The 23,466-nt window shown below is 32.3% G+C and overlaps 1 protein-coding gene across 1 annotated transcript; it reads left to right on the forward strand.

The window, feature by feature from the left end:
* The first annotated feature begins 17,792 nt into the window (after positions 1-17,792).
* On the forward strand, positions 17,793-22,594 carry LOC139498771 (toll-like receptor 13). The gene is made up of 2 exons (XM_071287310.1): positions 17,793-17,990; positions 20,391-22,594. The coding sequence occupies exon 2, from the start codon at positions 20,407-20,409 to the stop codon at positions 22,546-22,548; it is 2,142 nt and encodes a 713-aa protein (XP_071143411.1). The 5' UTR covers positions 17,793-17,990; positions 20,391-20,406; the 3' UTR covers positions 22,549-22,594.
* Positions 22,595-23,466: the final 872 nt, after the last annotated feature.

The following is a 23,466-nucleotide window of genomic DNA, read 5'->3' on the forward strand; positions in this document are numbered from 1 at the left end:
GGAATTTTAGGGACATTAAAAAACCAAGGGAGGGGGGTCTCATCGTCATGTAAGCAGTCTCTGGTAGGTTTTCACTATACATTTTGAATATCCAACTGGCACTTTACACAGGAGACAAGAAGTCTAACCAAATTACTTTTGTTCACGTTTGTATTCACATATTAACTAACTATCTGCATAATATAAAGAAGATTGAGAGATCGGGCGATGTCTGCCCATTGCCCCGTGTCCTTTGTCCTGACAATTCAACCATTTACAGCTAAAAAGTGACAATCTAAGCACTCCGTAGATATTGCAGATTGTGTTATTCTGGGAAATCATTTTGATACAACATTTATATATATAGAGTCTATAATTTCGGCTTATGTTATGGACATTGAAAAACCAATGCAAGGGGGTAATCATCGTCATTTAAGCGGTCTCCAGAAGGTTTTCACTTTAAATTTCGAATTTAATTTTTATTTTGGGGGGGGGATGGCATTCCATCACATTAGAATTTAAATCTACATAAGCTGTTTAAAGGGGTCATAAAACGATTTCCTACGTATCTTTTCACTCCTCGTTACTATGAAAACCATTCTTTTAACTTATGATGATTTTGGACAGATTGATCATGTTATGGATGGGTATTTGCGAAAAATACCAGTGAAGGAACTGTGAAAGGAGTGGGGCCGGTAGGAGCCGATTTTTGGCCTCAAACGAAAGATTTTGGACACTTTTTAAACACTTAAGTGTCTATTTCAATTGATTCGATTAATTTCTGTGGAAGATTTTAATTGAATCAGTCATTAAAAACGCCCCGATTTAAGCTTAAATGTGACCGTGACTGAGAAAATGGGTCCAGATGAGATTAATACATATTTTCATTTTTTCAATGCTGCTAATGTGCTTACCATTACTACAAATTTTGTTGATGATATCTTAATTGGTTTCGAAAATGCAGCACATTCTAATAATGAATGCATTTGGGGTGTATAAATTAAAAAAAAAAATCCCCCAAAAAAATCTGACTCTTTACTTTTTTTGGCACTTTGAATGTACTAAATGATTCCAACCTCAAAATTGCGATGCTAAGTAAATATGTGGTTTCTATGGAAACAAAAAAAAATATGATTTTCAGTTGTTTAGCTTTTGTCTTATATTTCACAAAAGTCATACTGTTTTGTGTGTTGTTTCTCTGGCATTGTACTATTTCATATCATTACCCCACATATGTTAATAAATAAATGAAAATGTTGTGTGTTGCCTTCCCAAGGCTAGAACTAGTAGTGCAGTGGTTGACGTTGGTACATGTATGCCATATTTTAACTTTGTAAATTGTTTTTCTTCAAATTATGTCTTTAGTTTTCTCGATTGAATTGATTGATATTTTTTATATTGGGTCCTTTTAGCCAACTATGCAGTATGGAGTTCTGTTATTGTTGAAGACTGTACAATTGCCAATGCTTTAAAATCCACATGTACGTCAAGAGAAGCTTGGAATCTTGATGGTTTATGTAACAAGCAATATTTGATGAATAAAATTATTATGTAGTTAAAAAAAAACCACAGCATTTGAACTTGCTGAAATCCGCAACATTTGACCTTTGATGGGTAGTTGGCAATCATACCACAGCTCTTATCTTTATATTGTTGACGATGTCCATAATTTTGATATTGTTATTAAATGGGAAAAGAAGACAAAATAAAATTGAGAATGAAAATGGGGAATGTGTCAAAGAGACAACAACCCGGCCAATTAAAAAACAATAGCAGAGGGTCACCAATAGGTCTTCAATGTAGCGAGAAATTCCCGCACCCGGAGGCGTCCTTCAGCTGGCCCCTAAACAAATATATACTAGTCCAGTGATAATGAACGCTCTATTTGTGTGTATTTAAATTAAGTAGATTCTGCTTCCTTGATAGACATTTGTATTTATTGGTATCCACATCACTGGTCAAGTCAACCTCACTTTTGGTAATTGTTGGCTTTGGACAAATGACATCTTTATTAGCCTCGCTATAACAATATTCCCTGATTTGTTAGTACAAATACCACTGTCTGGCTGCATCTAATCCTTTTGATGGTACATGACTCTTTAAAAACAACATATCCTGGTTTGGTTGAATCAACTATGAAATAGTGATAAGTGCTAAATTATGCTTAAGTGTTTTAAAATACTGCTGAAGGTATTTCTTCCAATTATAAAATATGACCGGTTTCTCCATATCTTTAACTAACTGGGAAATATTATGACCATTTCTGCTGGATATGTTCATACTTTCTGCAATCTGCAAGATATAACAACATTTTTGCTATTACACAATCAAAATGTAGTGTGCATGTAGTTTGATTTAAATGTATTTAGAAGAGACAAGAAATACAAAATGGGTGTGACATGACTTTTTTTCCTGCAATGGATATACTAGAAATGTTGACATGCATACATGTTTCTATACTATTAAACGAGAAGACTTCATTTTGTGTGTCGCTTCTCTTTTTTCCACAACAAATTAATCATCATTCCTGTGACCGCTGCTGAATTTGGCAAAACTTTTAGGAATTTTGGTCCTCAATACTTTTTCAACTTCATACTTTATTTGGCCTTTTTAACTTTTTTTGATTCGAGCGTCACTGATGAGTCTTTTGTAGACGAAACGCGCGTCTGGCGTATATACTAAATTTAGTCCTGGCATCTATGATGAGTTTATTTATCTTATAGGTACAGTGCATAGTCGCATTTGTCATTCATTCATATGAATATTCAGATTGAGTTATTTTGGGAGAAAAACGAGAAAAAAGGTGTTCGGCTAAAGTGTCCGTCATAGGGCAAGTTTTAAGTCACGCTATACTTCAGGTTTGTATTTTCTGTATACCTTGAACATGAATTACTTCGAATAAAGTGTATTTTCTATCTGATATCAGAATTATATGGATCATTATGTAAAAAACAATGAATAATAATTGCAACTAACCCATCAATGCAATTTTCAAATTTAATATAATAAGAACTGACTGTCTCTATGAATACTTATAAAACAAACATTAAGAGAATTTTAAGACGAGTACTTTGTTGAATTTATGAAAGTTAATGATTTTACCTTTTTAAGTTTAGAGGTGATTCATGTTTTTGTTCATTTAAAGAGAACTAGAAATGTATTGTTAATGCTGTAAAGTGATATTATGTTTTTTTATAAAATCAGGACATCAGTATCATATATTCGACCTTGATAAATGTAAATTACAGCGGTTTAATGTTAAATGACGCCCTTAATAATTGTTTTGGTCACAATTTAGAACGTTAGCACGGTTGACATATTTTCACATTTAATTTGAAATATAAATTCGGTGTTCTATTAATATAAATAAGTTGCATATTTGTTAAAAAATTCTCAGATTAAGAATGGTCATGGTATTACAAAATTACACGTATTTTCAATTCATGCTCTGTATCAGCATTGAATTACCCTTCCAAAGAAAAAATAAATAAATAAATTATATATAAATATACTAAATAAATAAATGATTTGAAAAATACATTGAAGGTATAAAAAGTCATGAGAATTCCTAATGCAATTAGGTTATATCCGGGCACTCTGGTTCTAAACCTTGGTTCCATCTGGGTTTTCTGGTTCAGAACCTTGGTTCTTTGGTTCGAAACCATGGTAACTGGTTCAACATCCGGGTTGTTTGGTTAAGGCAACCCAACTTCTTGGTTCCATCTAGGTTCTATTCTAGAACATTCTAATGTTCCCGTTGAACATAACAGAAGATAACCGCAAGTCTCCGAATAAAAAGGTAAAGTAGGTCAAAGACGCTAAAATTATTTTATAACATTCAATTTAGCATCGACGGTGAAGTAAGCATTAAGGTATTTATCTTCTCATTTTAATTATTTTGATAAGAAAAGTAGATAAAAATAAAGCATCGTATATAGATTTTTAAAACAAACCGAAGTACTCAGTACATCGAACATCCTTTTATTTAATTCAGACAATTTGTTTTCTTTTTTTTCCTTTACTCATCCCTTGTCTTAGACAGTGGCTTACCCAGAACTTTTTTTAAGGGGGGGGGCTCCATTTATGCTTCAATGATTCCCTATACAATCAACCAAAATTTCCCCACAAAGCCCCCCCCCCCCTCAATCCGCTTATGCTAGAAGTTTTAAAACCACCCAATTAGGACATGTTGTTTATATGGCTAACGATATGTGCATCTAGCCACTTGACCAGTTGACGACTTCCATATATATTTGATTGCACATTTATTATCAAGTTGAATTTTCTTTTATTAATTAATGGCTTTTTAATAATGTCAGATTTGAAAGAAATACATGTGAAGTATATGTAAGAAATCTTTTTGTTCAAAACAGAATGTTAAAAGACATATAAAGGAAAGTTATGATCAATAAGTTGGTAAGCTTTAATTGTTTGGAAAAAAAGTTATAAAATATAATAAAATGTATAATTATGTACAATAAATTTGTCAAATTTGATACTCATTCAGCCGTTGTAAAGGGCATGTATATAATCATTCGGCCAAAAATAAAGAAATCAAGATTAAGATTGAATATTTTTATAATAAAATTATGTGTACATGTGCTAATGACAGTGCTAGTGGGATGTGTATCACCAGCACAATAGTAAGAACTTCTGTGTTGGCGCCATGATTTAGGAACATAAAGAGTTACACTAGTCCGTCTGTCCCGAACGTCACATAAAAACGGGTTCCGCTCTTCTTACATTAGTTTGCCTCAACCAAATACTACAAAACTTATACACAATATATAAAGAAACTGGTGCATAGTGCCAATGAGAACTCTCCACAAGAGACTAAATGACACAGAAAATAACAATTATACAATGTAGCCTAGGTCACCACACTTATGTGGCATAAGTGCCAAAGAGAACTCTCCATAAAAGACCAGATGACACAAACACTAACAACTATAGGTCATATACAGCTTTCAACAATACCGCATATAGTCAGCAATAAAAGGCACTGAAATGACATTGTAAAACAATATTCAAACAAGAAAATAAACGAACAAAATGTACAAAAAATGAACGAAAAAACAAGTATGTAACACATAAAAAACGACATTCATTGAATTGCAGGCTCCTGACTTACCACTAGCACAAAAACACCGAAAAAGGCGGGGTTGGACATGTAAGCGGGATCCCCACCTCAACACAAAATCAAATTTAAATTTTTAAGTGTCACTTTTACCGTTCAAGAGTTATCATGTCCCTTTAAAAAAATATAAGAAGTGCCGACTCTTTCGTTTCCTTTCTCTGAAATAAGTCTGACTCAATCAAATGTTAGGAACCTTATCCGCGATTAACATCACCCCATAACACAGATCTACTATGAAGCTCAATATTGGGTCCCGATGGCGTCACTGTTCATGAATTTTTAGATTAAAATAGTTGTGGTACGAGTACCAATGATACAAATGTCAACCTGAGTTAGGAAAACTGCTAAATATATTGTTTCCGTTCTTTGACTTTTAATAATTTAATTTGCCTCAGCCAAATGTTTTGAAACTTATTCACAATGCTTATGGTCACAAAACGGTCAAAATTACGCGAATCCTGCATCTATATGTGGAAGTTTACTCATTTTTTTCACAAACAGGGGCATCTGTGATTAATAGACATATTCTACATTTATTTCAGTAATCAGCTTATTTACTTCCATTGAATTCTTTTTTAAATAGACTTAACTTGCACATTTTTTTTCAGAATCTTGGTGCAGTTTGGTAACAGACAGTGATATTTCAAGTTAAATGTGACCAACTTAACAAAGTGTTTCACTGAATTGAGCTCTCGGTCTAAGTGTACTTTAATGGTTCTTAGCACTGAGTTCAGTTTACTGATATGCGTATACCTTCTGTATGAATTTTTATAATGTTAAAGCAGACTATCCATACCTACATGTCCATGAAATGAAATCTAAGGTAAAATGATTGAAACATTGTTGCATTATCTATCACAACTGGCAGCACACGGTGCTACTTAAGCAGTAAATTTTCTTACTTGATAATCATGGAAATTAAGGATTTAGTTTCATCTGAACTAAAGTTTCTTAAAAATTGAGAATGGAAATGTGGAATGTGTAAAAGAGACAGTCACAATGTCAAAAGAGCAGAAAGCAGTCAAAGGCCACTTATGGGTCCTCATAGCTGACTATGTGGTATGGGCTTTGCTCATTGTTGAAGGCCGTACGGGTACCTATAGTTGTTAATGTCTGTGTCATTTTGGTCTTTTGTGGATAGTTGTCCCATTGGCTACCATACCACATCTTCTTTTTTATATCTTCAACAGAGCGAGAAAATCCCTCGCCCAGAGGCGGGCTTCAGATGGCCCTTAACAAAATGTGTACCAGTTCAAACTCCAAATTATAAAATAAACTTACAATTAAAAACATACAAGACTAACAAAAACCAGAGACTCTTGACTTGACGTCAAGGTAATCATACCAAGAGACACATCCAATATGCAAAGGTCAAGAGTCAAAAAGTCATAGTCTGGTCAAGAGATCCTTCTAAAAAAACACAAAGCGGATTTTGATAAAAGGGTCACAGTGGTACACAAAACTAACAATATATCTTATGTATCTAATATATCTTAGAAGATGTGGTACGAGTGCCAATCATACAGTTAATTCTCCATTTAATCCAAACAAAATATACAAGATTTGCATTGAGGGCAAAGGTCAAGCTCACATGAAGTTTATCGTGCCAATAGACTCATCATCTTATGACAATACATCTACATGCCACATATTCAGAAGCAAGGTCAATTGAAAATTATATTTTGAGGTCAAGGTAATATACCGAGGAACACACTGCAACATGATGACACACCTATCGTGCATACATGTAGGTCAGGAGTCAAAAGGTCAAAGTCTGATCAGATGTTCCATGTAAAAAATACACACAGCAGTCTTGCACGAAAGCTCATCATGGTACACGTAACAATGTCTTATGTCATGATGCACTACACATGCAAAATATAGAAAACCTAGGGCAGAGACAGAAACACAACACATATTTAAACTCAATTGAATGGTACTTGTATTGCAGGTCACTACAATTGCCTTCAACAAAGAATATAAACTCTCGCAACAATGCAAAGTTAACCCCGTCTTCCGCTAAAGTTTGAGCAGGATTATTTGCAACGATTATCTTAACACATATAATTGAGAATCGAGTCGTGCAGTAATGTCAAGAAATTAAAACGGTAAGATTAGACATTAAAACAGTAAAAACTAGCCGAAGGGTTTACCATTAATGTTTTACCCAACCATATGATAGTACTATGGTAAACTTATGGAAATACATGATACAGTCATTAAATTGAATATTTGAAATAGTACGACCAGAACAATACAAAACAGAGTTGTAAACTAAACAAAGTAATGATACATATCGAATTTTTAATCCCAATTCACAAATTCGGAACCGTAGTTTTCATTCAATTTATTTATCTAAAATGTACGCTTGCGTTAAACAATGGAAATTAACACTGTATATTTATATAAACGACCAATCTTGTAAATAAATAAATAAAATAAAATAAACCAAAAATCGTCTTTATCTTTAAACGGAATGCTCAAATCATCAAAAATAAAACAACAACGATACAATGTATGTATCGAAAAGGGACCTTACTGCTATTATTCTGTGGTTACATGTAGTAGCGACTTTTATGTTACTCATTTGTTCGTTTCACAGAAATGAGTGTTCTTGTGTTTGTCATGTTTGTCTGTGCTGTATTCTGTCATGTAATGTTGTCATTTTAGCGATGTTTTTTTAATATTGCTATATACGCAGTTTATTTAGCTAACCATTAATCCTGATTCAACCCACCATGTTTTTCTTTAAATGTCCTGTCGTTTGTACCTTTTTTTTGTTACACTTCAGTGTTTCTGTTGTTCCTTTATTTTTTCTCTTGTAGTTGATGTGTTTCCCTCGGTTTTAGATTGTCATCCGAATTTGTTTTCTCTCAATCGATTTATGATTTTTGAATACTGTTGTCTTTATCTAAAAAAAAAATATTCTTTACGCATTGTTTAAAATATACAACTATGTAAAGTAGCATAAACTATATATAATTAATTTAAAAAGCATAAATCAAATACCTTATGCTTAAATAAAAAAAACATGTTTCTTAGATAATGTACACCAAGCATGTTTACGACCACCATAGGAGAGCTAAAAGTGCGAGACTAAACCCACTTTGATAGTTGTCTCACTGTTAATCGTACCAAATCTCTTTGTACACATACTGGAATCAATAAATTTAAAGACTGAGATAGTTTATTCTTTTTTGTTGGGAACAATGCATTTACAGAGCACTTTCATTTAAGACGGAAACCGTCTAAAATTTATCTGAAGTGCTACAATTGTGAAGATTGCAGTAATTTAGCATGACTAGTTTAACTAGTACACAATATATGTGCAATGTATTGTCAAAAACAGCCCATAAATATGTTACAGAAGCATTTTACTTTTCAATAAATAGCTAAAAGGTTACATTTTCACAATTTTGTAAAAGTGCCAAATGTTGGGACCAAAAAGGGGGTCTTTCTTAACCTACTCCTTCGGTCCTAAGACTGGTATTTTTCTCAAATGCCCCTCCATAACATTGTATATTTGTATAAATACACCGAATAGAATTTAACTGAAACTGTCTGTACATGTGACAAATCAAAGTACCGCAGGAATTAGACATGTACTTATACGCGTGAGTGTTGTCTTTTTGTAACGTCATGGTATCTATATGTGTAAACGTCATTGTTATTCCATCATTAAAGCGTTCATTTGTATAGACGTTTTCCCCCTCTTTACATAAATATATCAGCCAGTTTTCGATCTAACTCAATCAATAGTGCTTAACCATATTATTTCAATAATAGCGGTAAATTGAGAAAGTTCCCGAATAATTTTGGCGGGAAAAGGTACATGAAGGTAAAAGGGGAATATACAAAATAGCAAATACCATGGTATTTGAAGCAAATTCACCGGCAGTGGTTTAACATTCGTTTGAATTGAAGAAAAAGTATAAGTATTTGCGAAAAATACACTGGCTACCAACCGATCAAAATCTGGCATTCTTATATAAGGTGTAATTTTCCCTAAAATTTGAATATCGAACCGTCTGCTAACTTCACATACATGAGACACAACGTAAAACAATTATTTATGATGATTGACCTTATTATGTCCTATGAGCATCTTATCATTCAAAACCGGGATGAATGATAAGACACGTTCATATTATTGACCTAAATCTTCAGTAGTTTAGCTTTTTTGAAAACAGCAATCTCGTGTCGTTCATTTGTCATGTTTGTGTACCGTAACGTCTTAAACATAATTAATTGGGAGTGTTACATTTATATGTTAGTTGTTTTCTGTCCGGAATTGACTAATTTGTTCAGGATTACCAGTCACAGGATATATTTAATTGTGACGAAACCAGATTATTTTTGAGCGCTTTCATATGATATTACTTTACAAAAGAAATCTGCGTGTAAGGGTGGAAAAATAGCAATAAAAAACGATAATTTTCATGTTCTGTTGTAGTACGTTGGACGACAAACTAAAACCAATGGTTTTGGGAAGGCTAGAAAACTCAGATGCTTTCAAAACTTCAATGTCACAAATCTCCCTGTTATTTGGCGGTCTAATAGGAAAAGTAAGATGACAGAAGTAATGTTTATATACTCGATTAAAAGTGTGAATTAAATAGTGAGACGGAGGAAGATAAACAATATTTTGATATAGACAATGCATCATGTCATTCTCATGAAATCAGACTTTGTAAAGTTGAGTGTTTGCCTCTGAACACAAGTTGAGTTTTTGTCTCTGAACACAAGTTGAGTTTTTGCCTCTGAACACAAGTTGATTTTTTGCCTCTGAACACAAATTGAGTTTTTGCCTCTGAACACAAGTTAATGTTTTGCCTTTGAACACAAGTTGAGTTTTTGCCTCTGAACACAACATTGTAAAGTTGAGTTTATGCCTCTGAATACAATTTTGTAAAGTTGATGTTTTGCCTCTGAACACAACTTTGTAAAGATGAGATTTAGCCTCTGCACACAACTTTTAAACTACTGCCATTTGATCTATGAATCATCCATGCCTTTTAAAGCACGCTACAGTAAAAAAGCATGTGAAGCCATCGTCTATCAAACATTGAAAATTATGTAACTGTTACGGAACTACCAAAACAAATTTCCGTCTTGGACGCATTAAACTGGATCAATAAATCGGAAAACGATACAAAGACACCAGCAATTTTGTAATGTTGATGCGAAGCAGGTTTTCCACTGGTTCTCTCGATGTTCCTTATGCTAAAGTTGACGACGACATAGATGATGACATCCCACTGATTGAGCTACAAAAACGAATTCATTCTGAAAATGTGGATAATGAAACGGAAAGTTATGATGTTGACTGGGAAAAAACATGATTAACAGTGGTGTGGTAAAAAATCCATTGAAACATGTAATGAGAACGAATCGGATCAGGATGATGAACAGCTGTCGGAAGTGACAAAAACAGATCTCACATACAAAACTTTGATTTGTTCACGGAAGTAAGATAATTTGCACTAGTTAAAATGAACAAGTACCTAGATCCAATACAACATTTAATAACTATAACAGAAAAAAAAAAAAAATTTTGATAATTTCATTGAAAAAAATAAACTTTTACCTGACATGTAGTTTAAAATATGAATTGTGGTAAAGTTATGATAAACGTATTTCATCCTATAAATTATCACATTGTTGTCCAAACGTAAAACCTAAGTATTCGGACACCCTGTATAATTCGACACAATTCTCTTGTCCTTTAGTAGTGTGTCGGATTAGACGGGTTTAATTGTATGTATATCTACTATTTTCTTGTATTTTGTACGACATGCTTTTGAAAATCTTGCTGGTCCATTGTGGTTTTGTCCCTTTTTTTTGGATTTAGTTTATAGATTTGTCACAAAGTGTGTATAAGGGTTCACAAATACACACAGATACATATTTGTCTATTATACAAACAGACAGCATTTTGTTTAAATGTTTCATTAGTGGCATTTGAACTAACGTCAGACACCCGAAATTGTTTCTTTTAAGATTGTAACACGATGATGACTGCTGTACCCCCATTTTGACTGCTTTATTCATTATGTTTGTTTAGTTCACACATCATTGTAAATTTAACGGAATTTAATGAGACTGTCGTACTATACAAATTGAGAGGTTTAGCGCTAAAAAAAATCAGGTGCAATCTACCATTTTCTACATTTGAATATGCCTGTACCAAGTCAGGAATATGACAATTGTTGTCAATTCGTTTTTGATGTGTTTTGTCATTTGATTTTGCCATGTGATTAGGGACTTTCCGATTTGATTTTCCTCTGAGTTCAGTATTTTTGTGATTTTACTTTATAGTACGAAGGCCAACTGCATTACAACAAATAAAAGAACACTGTTGATCCAATGGTCTATAAATATATTCTAAATATGGCTAAACAATACCATGAGATGAGTAACCACAAAAAAAGAGGCGAAAGATATTCAAACTCATAAGTCGAACATAACCTTTGAATATATGGTAAACATTGTCAAGAATCAGTCCGGTCCGTAATGCGCATGCGTCTCTGGTCATAGATTTTATCTATTTATTCGATATATAGAAGTCAACAGGAAATATATTTCAATTGACGATTTAAACATTTTCTTATAAAAAATTGGTTTCACCTTTGTTTGCATTATGTTCTTCAATATTTTAGCAAACAGGTAATATTTTTATTTATTTTTTCGGATATTTCTTACTTGATACCAATTTAACTTTAGTAACAGTCATTGTTACAAATACTTACATGGTAAAAAGTAATTGATAACCAATAAGGGCACATCTTTAAAAAATATTTTAAAATACTTAATCAAAGTACATTTATTTGACCTTGTTATCATTTAAAAGTAGAAAGATTGCAGACTCTTTTGATATAAGTTTCGACATTTAAAAATATATTACTTTTGATACCATCTTTAATACAAAAATGAACATTTTACCAATATTCAATGACGAGCGTCACGATAAGGGTCAAATGATATACACGAGCACTAAGATGTCATGCGGCGCTGTATATATCGTTATACATCACAAAATAGATTTTTCGTAATTTATTATTGTTTTTTAATTGGTATATGTTTAAAAAAATTACTGTACACCTGAGACTACTATAACACAAATGTGTTATAGTAGTCTCAGTGTACACGTTATCTTCGTTACAACTTAAATTATACAACACATGTATAAATCTATATGTCGTACTAAACATAAATAAAATATTTAAAAAAAATTGGTTTAAAATTACATTAATTAATCGTGCACTATTATTTTCAAATTTAAAAAAAAAAAACTTGAAATACATTATAGTCAATATGTTTCAAATTTATTTACCTGAACATTTTATAAGTATTAGCAGCTTACTATACAAATATTCAAAATTAGGTAATAGTATAATCTCTATGAGAAGGTAACAACGTGACAAAACCAATAAAGTTAAGATTAGGTTAATTAAAAGAAGTAAAAGAGAGCTGCAGGTACATTAGGATATACTAAACAAGAGTAGGTGGTCGACTCTGGTATAAGGTTGTATCAATATCAATCATTCATCATCCTATATTTATATATGGCCAAGAGATTCAGTGCACGAAACAATGAAACAAGAATAACTATATATTTTTTCTCGATATGATGGCAAAACAGTACTGTAAATTGTTATAATAATAACGTGGAGCTTCTCTGTACCGGTTATACAATATATAACGTTTCCTTCAAAGATATGAGAGTTTAGTAAAAACAAACGAATATTTCGTGATAGAATAATAAAGGATATCGGGTATCAACCCATGACAGTAATATATAGTTTGATGACAAATTATTTCCTGAAAGAGAAAAAAATTAAATACAGCATTACTCTTCACAAAAGACGAATATCCTTTCTTTCAAATTAAACACAGAATATAGTGCGTGTGTCCTTTAATACTTTGTAGCATGTTTAAGAGATCACTTTTGGGTGGTGCTTTAGATGAAATGGGTGACCAGTTTGGAATATCCTTGATCTGAACATGGAAGTAAAATGTCAACAAAATATAACACTTCCATGATCTGTACATAGTATAGTTGCATTGTCCACTTGTAATATTGTAAAGTAAGATGTTTGATAACCTCCCGCGGAGTACATGTATGATAGGAGATAAACAACTTGTAAATAGTCGATCGATACAATATTAATACTTTTTGCTTGAATATTTTCTCTAAGAACCGCATCTCATATTTGTGCAATGATTAATGTGAGTTTGTTTTATTTTGTTCTCTACTATACATAATTAAGACTGTTTGATGTCGAGAAATAGCGAGTTTTCATAAAGAGTTGTTTATTACGCCAATATTTTTATTAAGAAAATTTCAGTTAACAATTCTCGTATTGGTGCTTTTGGCAAAGACCCCCCTCCCCCTTTCTCGATGGAAACAATTTGTATTTTAATTTTATTCCATATGTCAACTAATTAACGCCTTATTTGCCATGCATGGCGTTGTCAGTATTTTTAAGTTTGTTTTTTTCGACTTGTTAGTCATGAGTGTCCCCTTGGTGTCTGCAGCCTCTGTTTTGAAAGATTGACCCGACGGACTACGCCATCAAAAATAAGAATATAAAATATGATTGATCATTTTATATCAATCAACGAAGAATCTGGGCTATTTTTATGACCAACACTAGGCTTCTTTGTATGTCATTCTCTATACGAGTATTAGTACTGAGTTCAAAACGTATTTTCCAACTTCTCTTGTATCCCACAACCCTTTTAAGTAGATTTTGCGCACTATTATTCACAACTTGAGTTCATAGGCTTACAAGTTATGAGAGTTTGAAATTTGTATTAAGTATTGTACTTTTATGGTTATAGGACCTGAATAACTTCAGTTTACGTTCATGTCAGAAAAAAACGAGCCGCGTCTATACGGGCTATCACAAGACAACCATTTCTGGTCGAAGCATTACTTTCTTTACGTGTATATACATTTTATTGATAACTATTCATAATATTACAATGGGATTGAACCTATGGTTCCTTCGTTAACACATAGTATTGGATTGGGTCAAAATAATTGTTGTAGAGAAGAACACACTTATTTCTTTAAATGCAACTTATGTTTATGTACGAATAATATGACCGAATTCTATGATAATATATATTCGTTCCAATCCAGGACCATGTAGACTGAGTATTGCCATATCTAGGCGTTATTTGGTTATTTCTGTCATTTGGTTGCTGTCTCATTGCCTTTTATTATAACTCAGTTAAAACACATTTATGTTATGCTTGTGACGTGACGACTTTCAAATTGATGAATGTTGCTCGAGTAAACGATTGCCGATTTATCGAATGAGCAAAAGAATGGAGAGCTATATTTATTTAGCTGGCAAACTTTTATATCAAAGATTCAAATTACGAAAAGAAAAAAAGGACAAAAACCGACCTACAATTATTACAAGCGAAATGTAAAGTGCTATTAACACACACCCAGATTTTTTAAACAAATCCCCATCATTCATCGAAAAAATGATAATAAAAAATCTAATTAAAAAATAATAGTTATAAAACTTAAAACAAAAGACACGTTGTTAATTGTAACAGCCAGCTAACGTATCAAAACTGAAATAAAATAGAGAATGGAAACAGGGAATGTGTCAAAGGGACAGCAGCTTGTTATAAATGCGTTCATAAGAATCGGTTTTACGAAAAATTTTAGAAAACTATATCCAAAATGTTAACAATAGTCGGTTTTTGATATATTATCTATTTCCATGATATCATCAGAAAATTTATTGTGTATGTTTATAACATGCATTTTAAGATAAGAGACAAAAAGTACAAGGTGCTAATTGCCAGACCTCGATATTTAACCACACACGCTGGGATGGATTGATAACAATGTATGCTAGAGTTATCAGTCCTTGAAATAAATTTATTGACACGATTGGATTCCCTCCCTTAAACCGGACTAATTCTTGGCAATGACCCGAGGATTTGCCACCGCTTCAACTCCAATATTCAAATAGATACACATAATATAATTATCTCATTGGTCAATCTGTAGCTGTGATGCAAACATGAAATTATGTATGCCATGACGAAAAACGTGCATAAGACATCAAACAACACTAAAAATATAAATTAATAAAAATAGTGCAACACAAAACCCACAAACAAACGGTATAGTTATCAAATGTATCAGGCGTTTGATTTAATACACCACACGCGCGTTTCGTCTATATACGACTCATCAGTGACGCTCAGATAAAATTAATTAGAAAGACAAAAAAAACAAAGATGAAGAACATTGATGACCACAAAGTTGTACCAAATACAGCTAAGGTCATCTATGCCTGGGATAAGAAAACCCTCAGTTTATCGAATAATTCATACTTTTGCAAACAGTAAATTTATGAAAATGTCTATATCATGTATATTCATGTCAACACCGTAGTGCTGACTTTTGAGCTGGTGATACCCTTGGGCACTAGACCAAGAGGTGTAAACAGTTATCAAAGGTAACAGACATATAATTTAATACGCCAGACGCGTGTTTCGTCTTCATAAGACTCATTAGTGAAGCTCGGATTAAAATAATTAGAAAGCCAAAAAAGTACAAAGTTGAAGAGCATTTATGACCAAATACGACTAAGGTTATCTATGCCTGGGATAAGAAAATTCTTAGTTTTTCGTTTAATTCATACTTTTGCAAACAGTAAATTTATAAAAATTACCATATAATTGATAATTCAAAGTGCGGACTACTGGAGTAGTGATACTTCCGGTCTCAGATTCTCATCATTTCCAACGAAAGTACAATATTTTATAATAAATACCAATAACCATATATCTTATCAATTTAGTATGTAAACATCACTAACGCTTCCGCTATGACTCTAAAACATGCAGCGTAATATATAATTATCTATTAACATAGGGTAACTTCTAGAGGGGTTATGGTTTTTTTGTCAAATTTTTTATCGCACATTTGCTTTTACGTTTTTCGACGCTATCAATCACATTATTGTTTTCAAATTTAATACTATTTAAGTTATAGGGTAATATGGATTAAGAATAATTTTTTTTAATTATATGGGTGATCAAAACATTTTTTTTAATCATTATATCACCCCATCCCCTTTTGAAGTTAAATGATTGTTCCCTTAATAAACAGTAAAATTTAATAAGTTTCAAGGCTTGAATCGTATATTAAATAAAAGTCAAAACTATTTTTTATTAGTTAGGCCACACCAATTTAATTTCTTGTTCTACGGATTTTTGCGATTTGAAAATTTGAATAACATAATATTTATCTTGCAAATGTTTTAGGCGAAGCTTGCAAAGTAAAGGCGAGCGATTATATTTTTTTTGTAAACATAAAATAGTAGGTTTTGACAATATTAAAACTTGATTTATCACTTGTACTTTGACATTTCTTTAATTTCTGAAGTACTTTTTCCCTGTTCACCAAGAAATAATTAAATCTGGTCTATGTATGTGTGACTGACAATGAGACAATTCTCCATCCAAGTCATAATCAGTTTGGGGGCAACCCCTTAATGTTATCAATATCCCTTTTACATGTTTTATGAGGGATCAATATAAGTTATGATATATTTGTTTGTACAAAAGGGCTCATATTTAAGTTATAATATATTTGTTTGTACAAAAGGGCTCATATTTTCTCAAAGAACTATATATCTATCAAGTATTAAATGGTCAAAACATGTCCAAGAATTTTGTTATATTCCTGGACTTTAACCATGTTAACACATTTACTTTAACAGTTTAATATTATTCAAAATAAGTGGACCCATTTTTTAGAAAAAGTTGTTTAACATATGATGTAACTCTCCTCTTTTTGAGTACAAAATTCTAAGTTTTCAAAGGTTTTGTATAGAAGAACTATACAAATCCTTGGTATTTCTATAACTATTTTCTTTTCTACATCAGTAAAATGACCCCTTGTCTGAGGGAGGGTTGTTCTCAACCTGATAATAACAAACAAAGGTCAAAGTACGGCCTTTTACACAGGGCTTTGATACAGACAAAACAGCAAGCTATAAAGGATCCCAAAATTATTAGCGTACACAATTCGCACAGAAAAACCAACGATCTAATTTATATATCCTCTTTATTCTAACAACGAACATTTTTTGATAGGGAATATAAGTAAGGGGAAAAGAAACCAATTTTTTGTTCTTTACATGTATTCCCGCCGTTATAAATTTACATCGGAGCACTCTCACTTTTGATAAATAGGTTTCATGCTAAAACAAATATTCTCACAGATATTTACACAGTGTGGTGATGTGCTTTTATGTTTAAAATCGTTATATGGTGGTTGTCGCTTTGACATATTCACCATTTCCTTTCTCAATTTTATATACAGGTTAGACTGTGATTTTAAAAACAAATGTTGATATCTTTTTATAATATTTGCAAAAATAAACGGTGCGGGAAATGGACATGATTACATTTCCGGATGCGGGAAGCGGGAATATAAAAAAAAAATAAAAAAATTCTGTTTTGAAAAAAATAGATGCGGGCGGGTCCGTCGAACAAGGATTCAAATTGGTGTGGCCTTACAGATAGATAAATATATTTTTAGTATCCTATTTTGGCAATAAATGTTTCGTAAAGACCAGGAAGTATTTGAGGCCAAACAATGGTTTTACCATACCTTAAGGAAGTAGAACATGTAGAACTCGTTACAAATACTTCGACATAACTTAAAAATTCCAAACATATATGGTTGAAAATATATCCACCAAACTTACAACAGGATTTTATTTCAGAAAAAAAAACATGTAAAAGACAGAATGACTGCTTAAAAGTGTTCAGAGTTATACAATCATTATACACGGAACATCAATTGTTTTAAGAATCGACAGTTACGGTAAGGTGTAAAATATTATACATTAAAAGAGTAAATAAATATTTATGACACGGGAAGATATCTATATAGACACGATACAGGGATATACGAAAATGCTGCAAGTGTTTGTAAACAATGAAATAGAGTACTTAATTAATTGTGTAATTTCTACGAACAAAACATTTGTTTCAGCAGTGCGATATATACTCCATATTTAATTACAATATTTGTAAAAATTAACTCATCAATGATACAAAAAATATTAATTTAGTACGTGTTCCATCTAAGTGTCTCAATAATTGAGTTGAAACCAAACCAGTTTGAAAGCAAACGAAAAAAAACAACTTGAAGAGCATTGAAAAAAATATCCACAGGTTGTTTCAAACCTTGGTAGAAAAATCAACATCATGAAGTTAACTATATACATATGTACGGATCGTTCTTGTAGTTCTCATTCATAAAACAATGTAATATGACATATACTTTTAAACAAAAGTTCGATGTACTTCCTTATTTTCAAATAGTAGTTTTAAATAGATAAAAACGTTATCACATTATTTACTGCTTGACCAAGTTCTGTCACAAAATTTTAAAATATTTATTTAACCATGTATAAATGGGGTCAAATATTTTAGAATTTATTTTTACATTTACCTGTCTGCAACGTTCGTAGTGCCTTATTCACATTTTCATTGCTCAGTCTCGTCATTATGGAAACGAAACATTCTTTACTGATTGTCGGATAAAATAATCAAATGCGTACCAAAAGTAGTTGAAATTATCTCAAAAGGCTAAAACAAGGATTTTGTTATATATAAAAGAATATTTGAAATAGAGAAAGACAACTTTAAAGTTATCTTAGTACTGCAAAATCAATAAACTGGCCATATCAAATTATTTGAAAGAATCGTCAGATTAGGTAAGTTGTAAGTATAAGATAGTTTGCCTACCCTTCCGGTACACTTGAGACTTCCCATAGTTTTTGGTGGGGTTCGTGTTGCTAAGTCTTTAGTTTTCTATAGTGTGTCTTGTGTACTATTGTTTTTCTGTGTGTCTTTTTCATTTTTATCCATTGCGTTGTCAGTAATATATTTTTTATATCTATGAGTTTGGTTGTCCCTCTGGTATCTTTCGACCCTCTTTTAAAAAAAAAAATTGTTAAATTGCATTAAACGTGGCTCGGGTGTCTCCCTCCTTAACGGATTTTGAAGAAGCAGATAACTTTGGTCTAGTTCGAGAGTCGTATGTAGTTCATGTAAAAGAGTTTTGATATAAATATAGAAAATTGTATGTTTAATCATAACTACAGCTGTAATTTCTCAAAAACACCTTGTTTGTGATTTTTTTTCAACTTTGTCAAATGAGGGGAGATAACTCAGATAAAGTATTTTTTATAAAAGAAAGTGTTATGAATTTACCTATTTTGATATGTAGCAAGAAAACAAGTTCGATGACCCCATTTTTTCTTTTTCTTATCTGAAAGCATGTTATGAATAAACTCATCATAGATACCAGGATTAAATGTTGTATATACACAGGACGCGCGTTTCGTCTACAAAAGACTCATCAGTGACGCTCGAATCCAAAAAAGTTAAAAAGGCAAAATAAAGTACGAAGTTGAAGACTAAAATTCCTTAAAGTTTTGCCAAATCCAGCTTAGTTAATCTATGAGAGCGATCTTTCGCATTTTATCTTAAAGTTCTGATAGTGCGGGTTTTTTACACACAAAATTTGATTTTTCACGCTTAATCTATACAAAATCTGACAATTTTGCATAACTTGTAGCGTGAAAAAAAGTCCAGTGACCCATATCTTTTCATATATTTTTGAAAAAAAGCATGGTAAAAACTTCATTTTGACAAGTTATCAAAAAATTCTATCAATTTTAAATAAGACTCCATAGCCACCTAAAGATATTTAAAAATATCTATAATTGCCCTTTTCTTTGTTACATGTTTTACAAAATTTTCCATTTTTAAAGTTTATAATTTTTTGGTTTTAATTCGTTATCCTATGACGTGGTATGTTATTCTTGGTTACAGTATCACATGTTAAAAGAAAGTAGACGGATACAAGAGAGGGACGAAAAGATACCAAAGGGACAGTAAAACTCATAAATCGAAAATAAACTGACAACGCCATGGCTAAAAATGAAAAAGACAAACAGACAAACAGACAAACAATAGTACACATGACACAACATAGAAAACTAAAGAATAAACAATACAAAAGGGACATTCAAACTCATAGTCGAAAAACAAACTGATAAAGCCATAGCAAAAACAAAAAACAACTAGAATCAACTGTACACATAATACAACATTACAAAAACAACAAACTGAGTAAACCGGGGAGATTTCGAGTAACGTTCCACTAAGAAATGATCAAAAAGTAATACTTAAATTGTATTTGTTATTACAGGAATAATACTTCAACGATGCACTTGTACGCCAATTGCAGTTGTATACTTGTTCTACTATCAGTTGTTAGATGTGCACAGAGTATAGACTGCCCGAAAAATTGCAAATGTTCCTTTCAACAGTCAAATAATCATGAGGCCGTTTGCACTGGACGCGACTTGCATTATATTCCATTATTTTCTAAAAATATACACGATGTAAGAATGAACGGAACAAATTTGACGTTCATTGATGAAAATGGCTTTGATAATTTGACTAAGATCATTTTAAAAAAGTTATTTTTAACTGACAATTTCATATCGTACATTCACCCAATTTCGCTTGCCAAGTTGAGATTTCTTTCTAAACTGTATATTTCAAACGAACCAAGATTGAATGTGGATGTTCTGAAAGTAGCGCTCGGTTTTTCTGCCAAACAAAAGCTAGAACGCATAATATTTGAACATAACAATTGGTCTCATTTACCGTTAGATATGTTTTCCAACTTTACAAGCAATAAGGTGATACTGCTTCGAATCACAGGTAATAGAATTCCGGACATGAAATGTCATTTGTTTTCTCCACTCAACAATATGTCCGATTTGTCTCTTTCAAATAATCTGATTGAAAACATTAATATCACTGGAATACCAAGTAATATGAAGAGATTACATCTAGATAGAAATCTGCTTCTAGCAGTCCCTGAATTGTGTGTTCATGGACAAGGAGATACAATCGCCGTTGAAAACCTAGCATATTTGGATCTGAGTTACAATAGCATTAGTCTTGTTCATGATAATGCATTTTTATGTTTGCCAAAATTGAAAATATTAATCTTAAATGGGAATCCCATCAGCGAAATTCATAATAACATGTTTTTACATAATCCACTTATATTTTCGGTTCAGCTTTCTAATCTAGGTTATTTTTTGAAAAAGATTGACGACTTTGCATTCAACAGTTCATCGTTGTCTCGAATTAATTTGCAATTGACAAACTTTCATTTTGATCAGGAAATTTTTAACCCAAAAACTATTTTTTCTCTTTCTCCAAATCTGACATTCCTCAACCTTGATCAGAGTTATCTTCCACGAACTGAGATTTGGATACAACAAATGTTTTCATCTTTAATCAAACTCAAAGTTTTAAGTCTTTGCAACGCAAAACTTCAGTTTCTTCCCAAAAACGTCTTCCCATACTTAAAATCTTTGGAAGTATTGTGGTTGGATGCAAATAAATTTTCGAGTTGGAATGACGGAAATGCTGTTTTTCGTAATATGACATCGCTAAGAAAGCTTCACATGGCAAACAACTTCATAAGAATAATCAACGAAACATCATTTCCGCTGGAAGTACTAAATTCGTTAGAAGAATTAGATCTTAGTCGAAACCCATATGCCTGTACTTGTGATCAGCTCTGGTTCACCGAATGGATAAAGGCAACAAAAGTCAGAATGTTTAAGTACCCGTTATTTTATAGGTGTCGACAGCCTATCCAACTTGACAATGTGGTACTTCAAAACTATATTGAATCTAAAATGCAGTGTCCACCTTGGAATCCGTTATATAGCATGGCAATAGTACTGTCCTGTTCAGGATTCTTTTTAGTGACCTTAATAATTATAGGCTTGAAATGTCAGACAAATATTAAGAATTATATATACTTATGGAGAGTTAAATACAATAGAAAAAAAGGTTATTTTCCTTTAACAAATGCAGACGATTTCGAATATCACGCGTTTGTTGTATATTGTGACGCAGATCGTAACTGGGTGCACCAGACGTTTTTGCCAAAAATAGAACAAGACGAAGGTATTAAGCTATGTATTCATCAAAGAGATTTTGAAGTAGGAGAATCGATCACTGCAAATATCAATAAATATTTAGAGAAGTCATGGAAAGTCGTAGTAATATTATCAAATGAGTTTGCGAAAAGTGAGTGGTGTCAATGGGAAGTTGACGTTGTACAGGAGAGACGCAGACGTTATGGAAGAGACGTTTTCCTTTTAATAATGCTGAAGACTATCGACTCTAAGCATATGACTAATCAATTACGAGCCCTATTGGACAGTGCTTCTAGTCTTCGGTATCAAACTGGTGTCGGCGAGGATCTTTTTTGGGCAGCCTCGATTGAGACTTTGCGGAAACCATTAGAACAGATTCCAACCGCACTTTTATGATATTTTCGATGAATATCATAATCATGTTAATAAAACTTGCTTTCATTATAGGTTTTTAAAACAACAGCTGGACAAAGATCATTTTAAAATGTTGTTGAATGTTTAATACGTTAATTCCCTTAACAACGAAAACTGGTACCCACGAAAATAAATGAATCCACATTAGAAGAAACCAACTGGGTTATGCCATTGTCAGAACATTTGTAATTTAGGATATAATCAGACGATTGGGAAACCACGTTTCAAACAGCTACCAAACGATATTGGACACAAAAGGAACTTTATCAGAACATTTGTAATTAAGAATATAATCAGACGATGGGAAACCACGTTTCAAACAGTAACCCAACGACAGTGGACACAAAGGAACTTTATCAGAACATTTGTAATTTAGAATTTAATAAGACGATGGGAAACCACGTTTCAAATAGCAACCCAACGATAGTGGACACAAAGGAACTCTATCAGAACATTTGTAATTATGAATATAATCAGACGATGGGAAACCACGTTTCAAACAGCAACCCAACGATAGTGGACACAAAGGAACTGTATCAGAACATTTGTAATTTAGAATATAATCAGACGATGGGAAACCACGTTTCAAACAGCAACCCAACGACAGTGGACACAAATGAACTTTATCAGAACATTTGTAATTAAGAATATAATCAGACGATGGGAAACCACGATTGAGACAGCAACCCAATGACATAGACACAAAAGGAAACATCTAGCTATGAATTATTGATTCCTCGTATGTCTATGTTTGTGTTACAATTGAAAGGTTGCAAGGACACTTTTTGTTAAATGTGAACTAATATTGAATTTATGTCACTTTATATCAACAATTTACACTGCATTAAATAGGAGCCTAACATTTTGATTTTAGTCTTTTTTAATCATTTCAATTCTTAA

Source organism: Mytilus edulis, chromosome 12 (genome assembly GCF_963676685.1).
Source record: "Mytilus edulis chromosome 12, xbMytEdul2.2, whole genome shotgun sequence".
In the NCBI taxonomy this organism is placed as follows: Eukaryota; Metazoa; Mollusca; class Bivalvia; order Mytilida; family Mytilidae; genus Mytilus; species Mytilus edulis.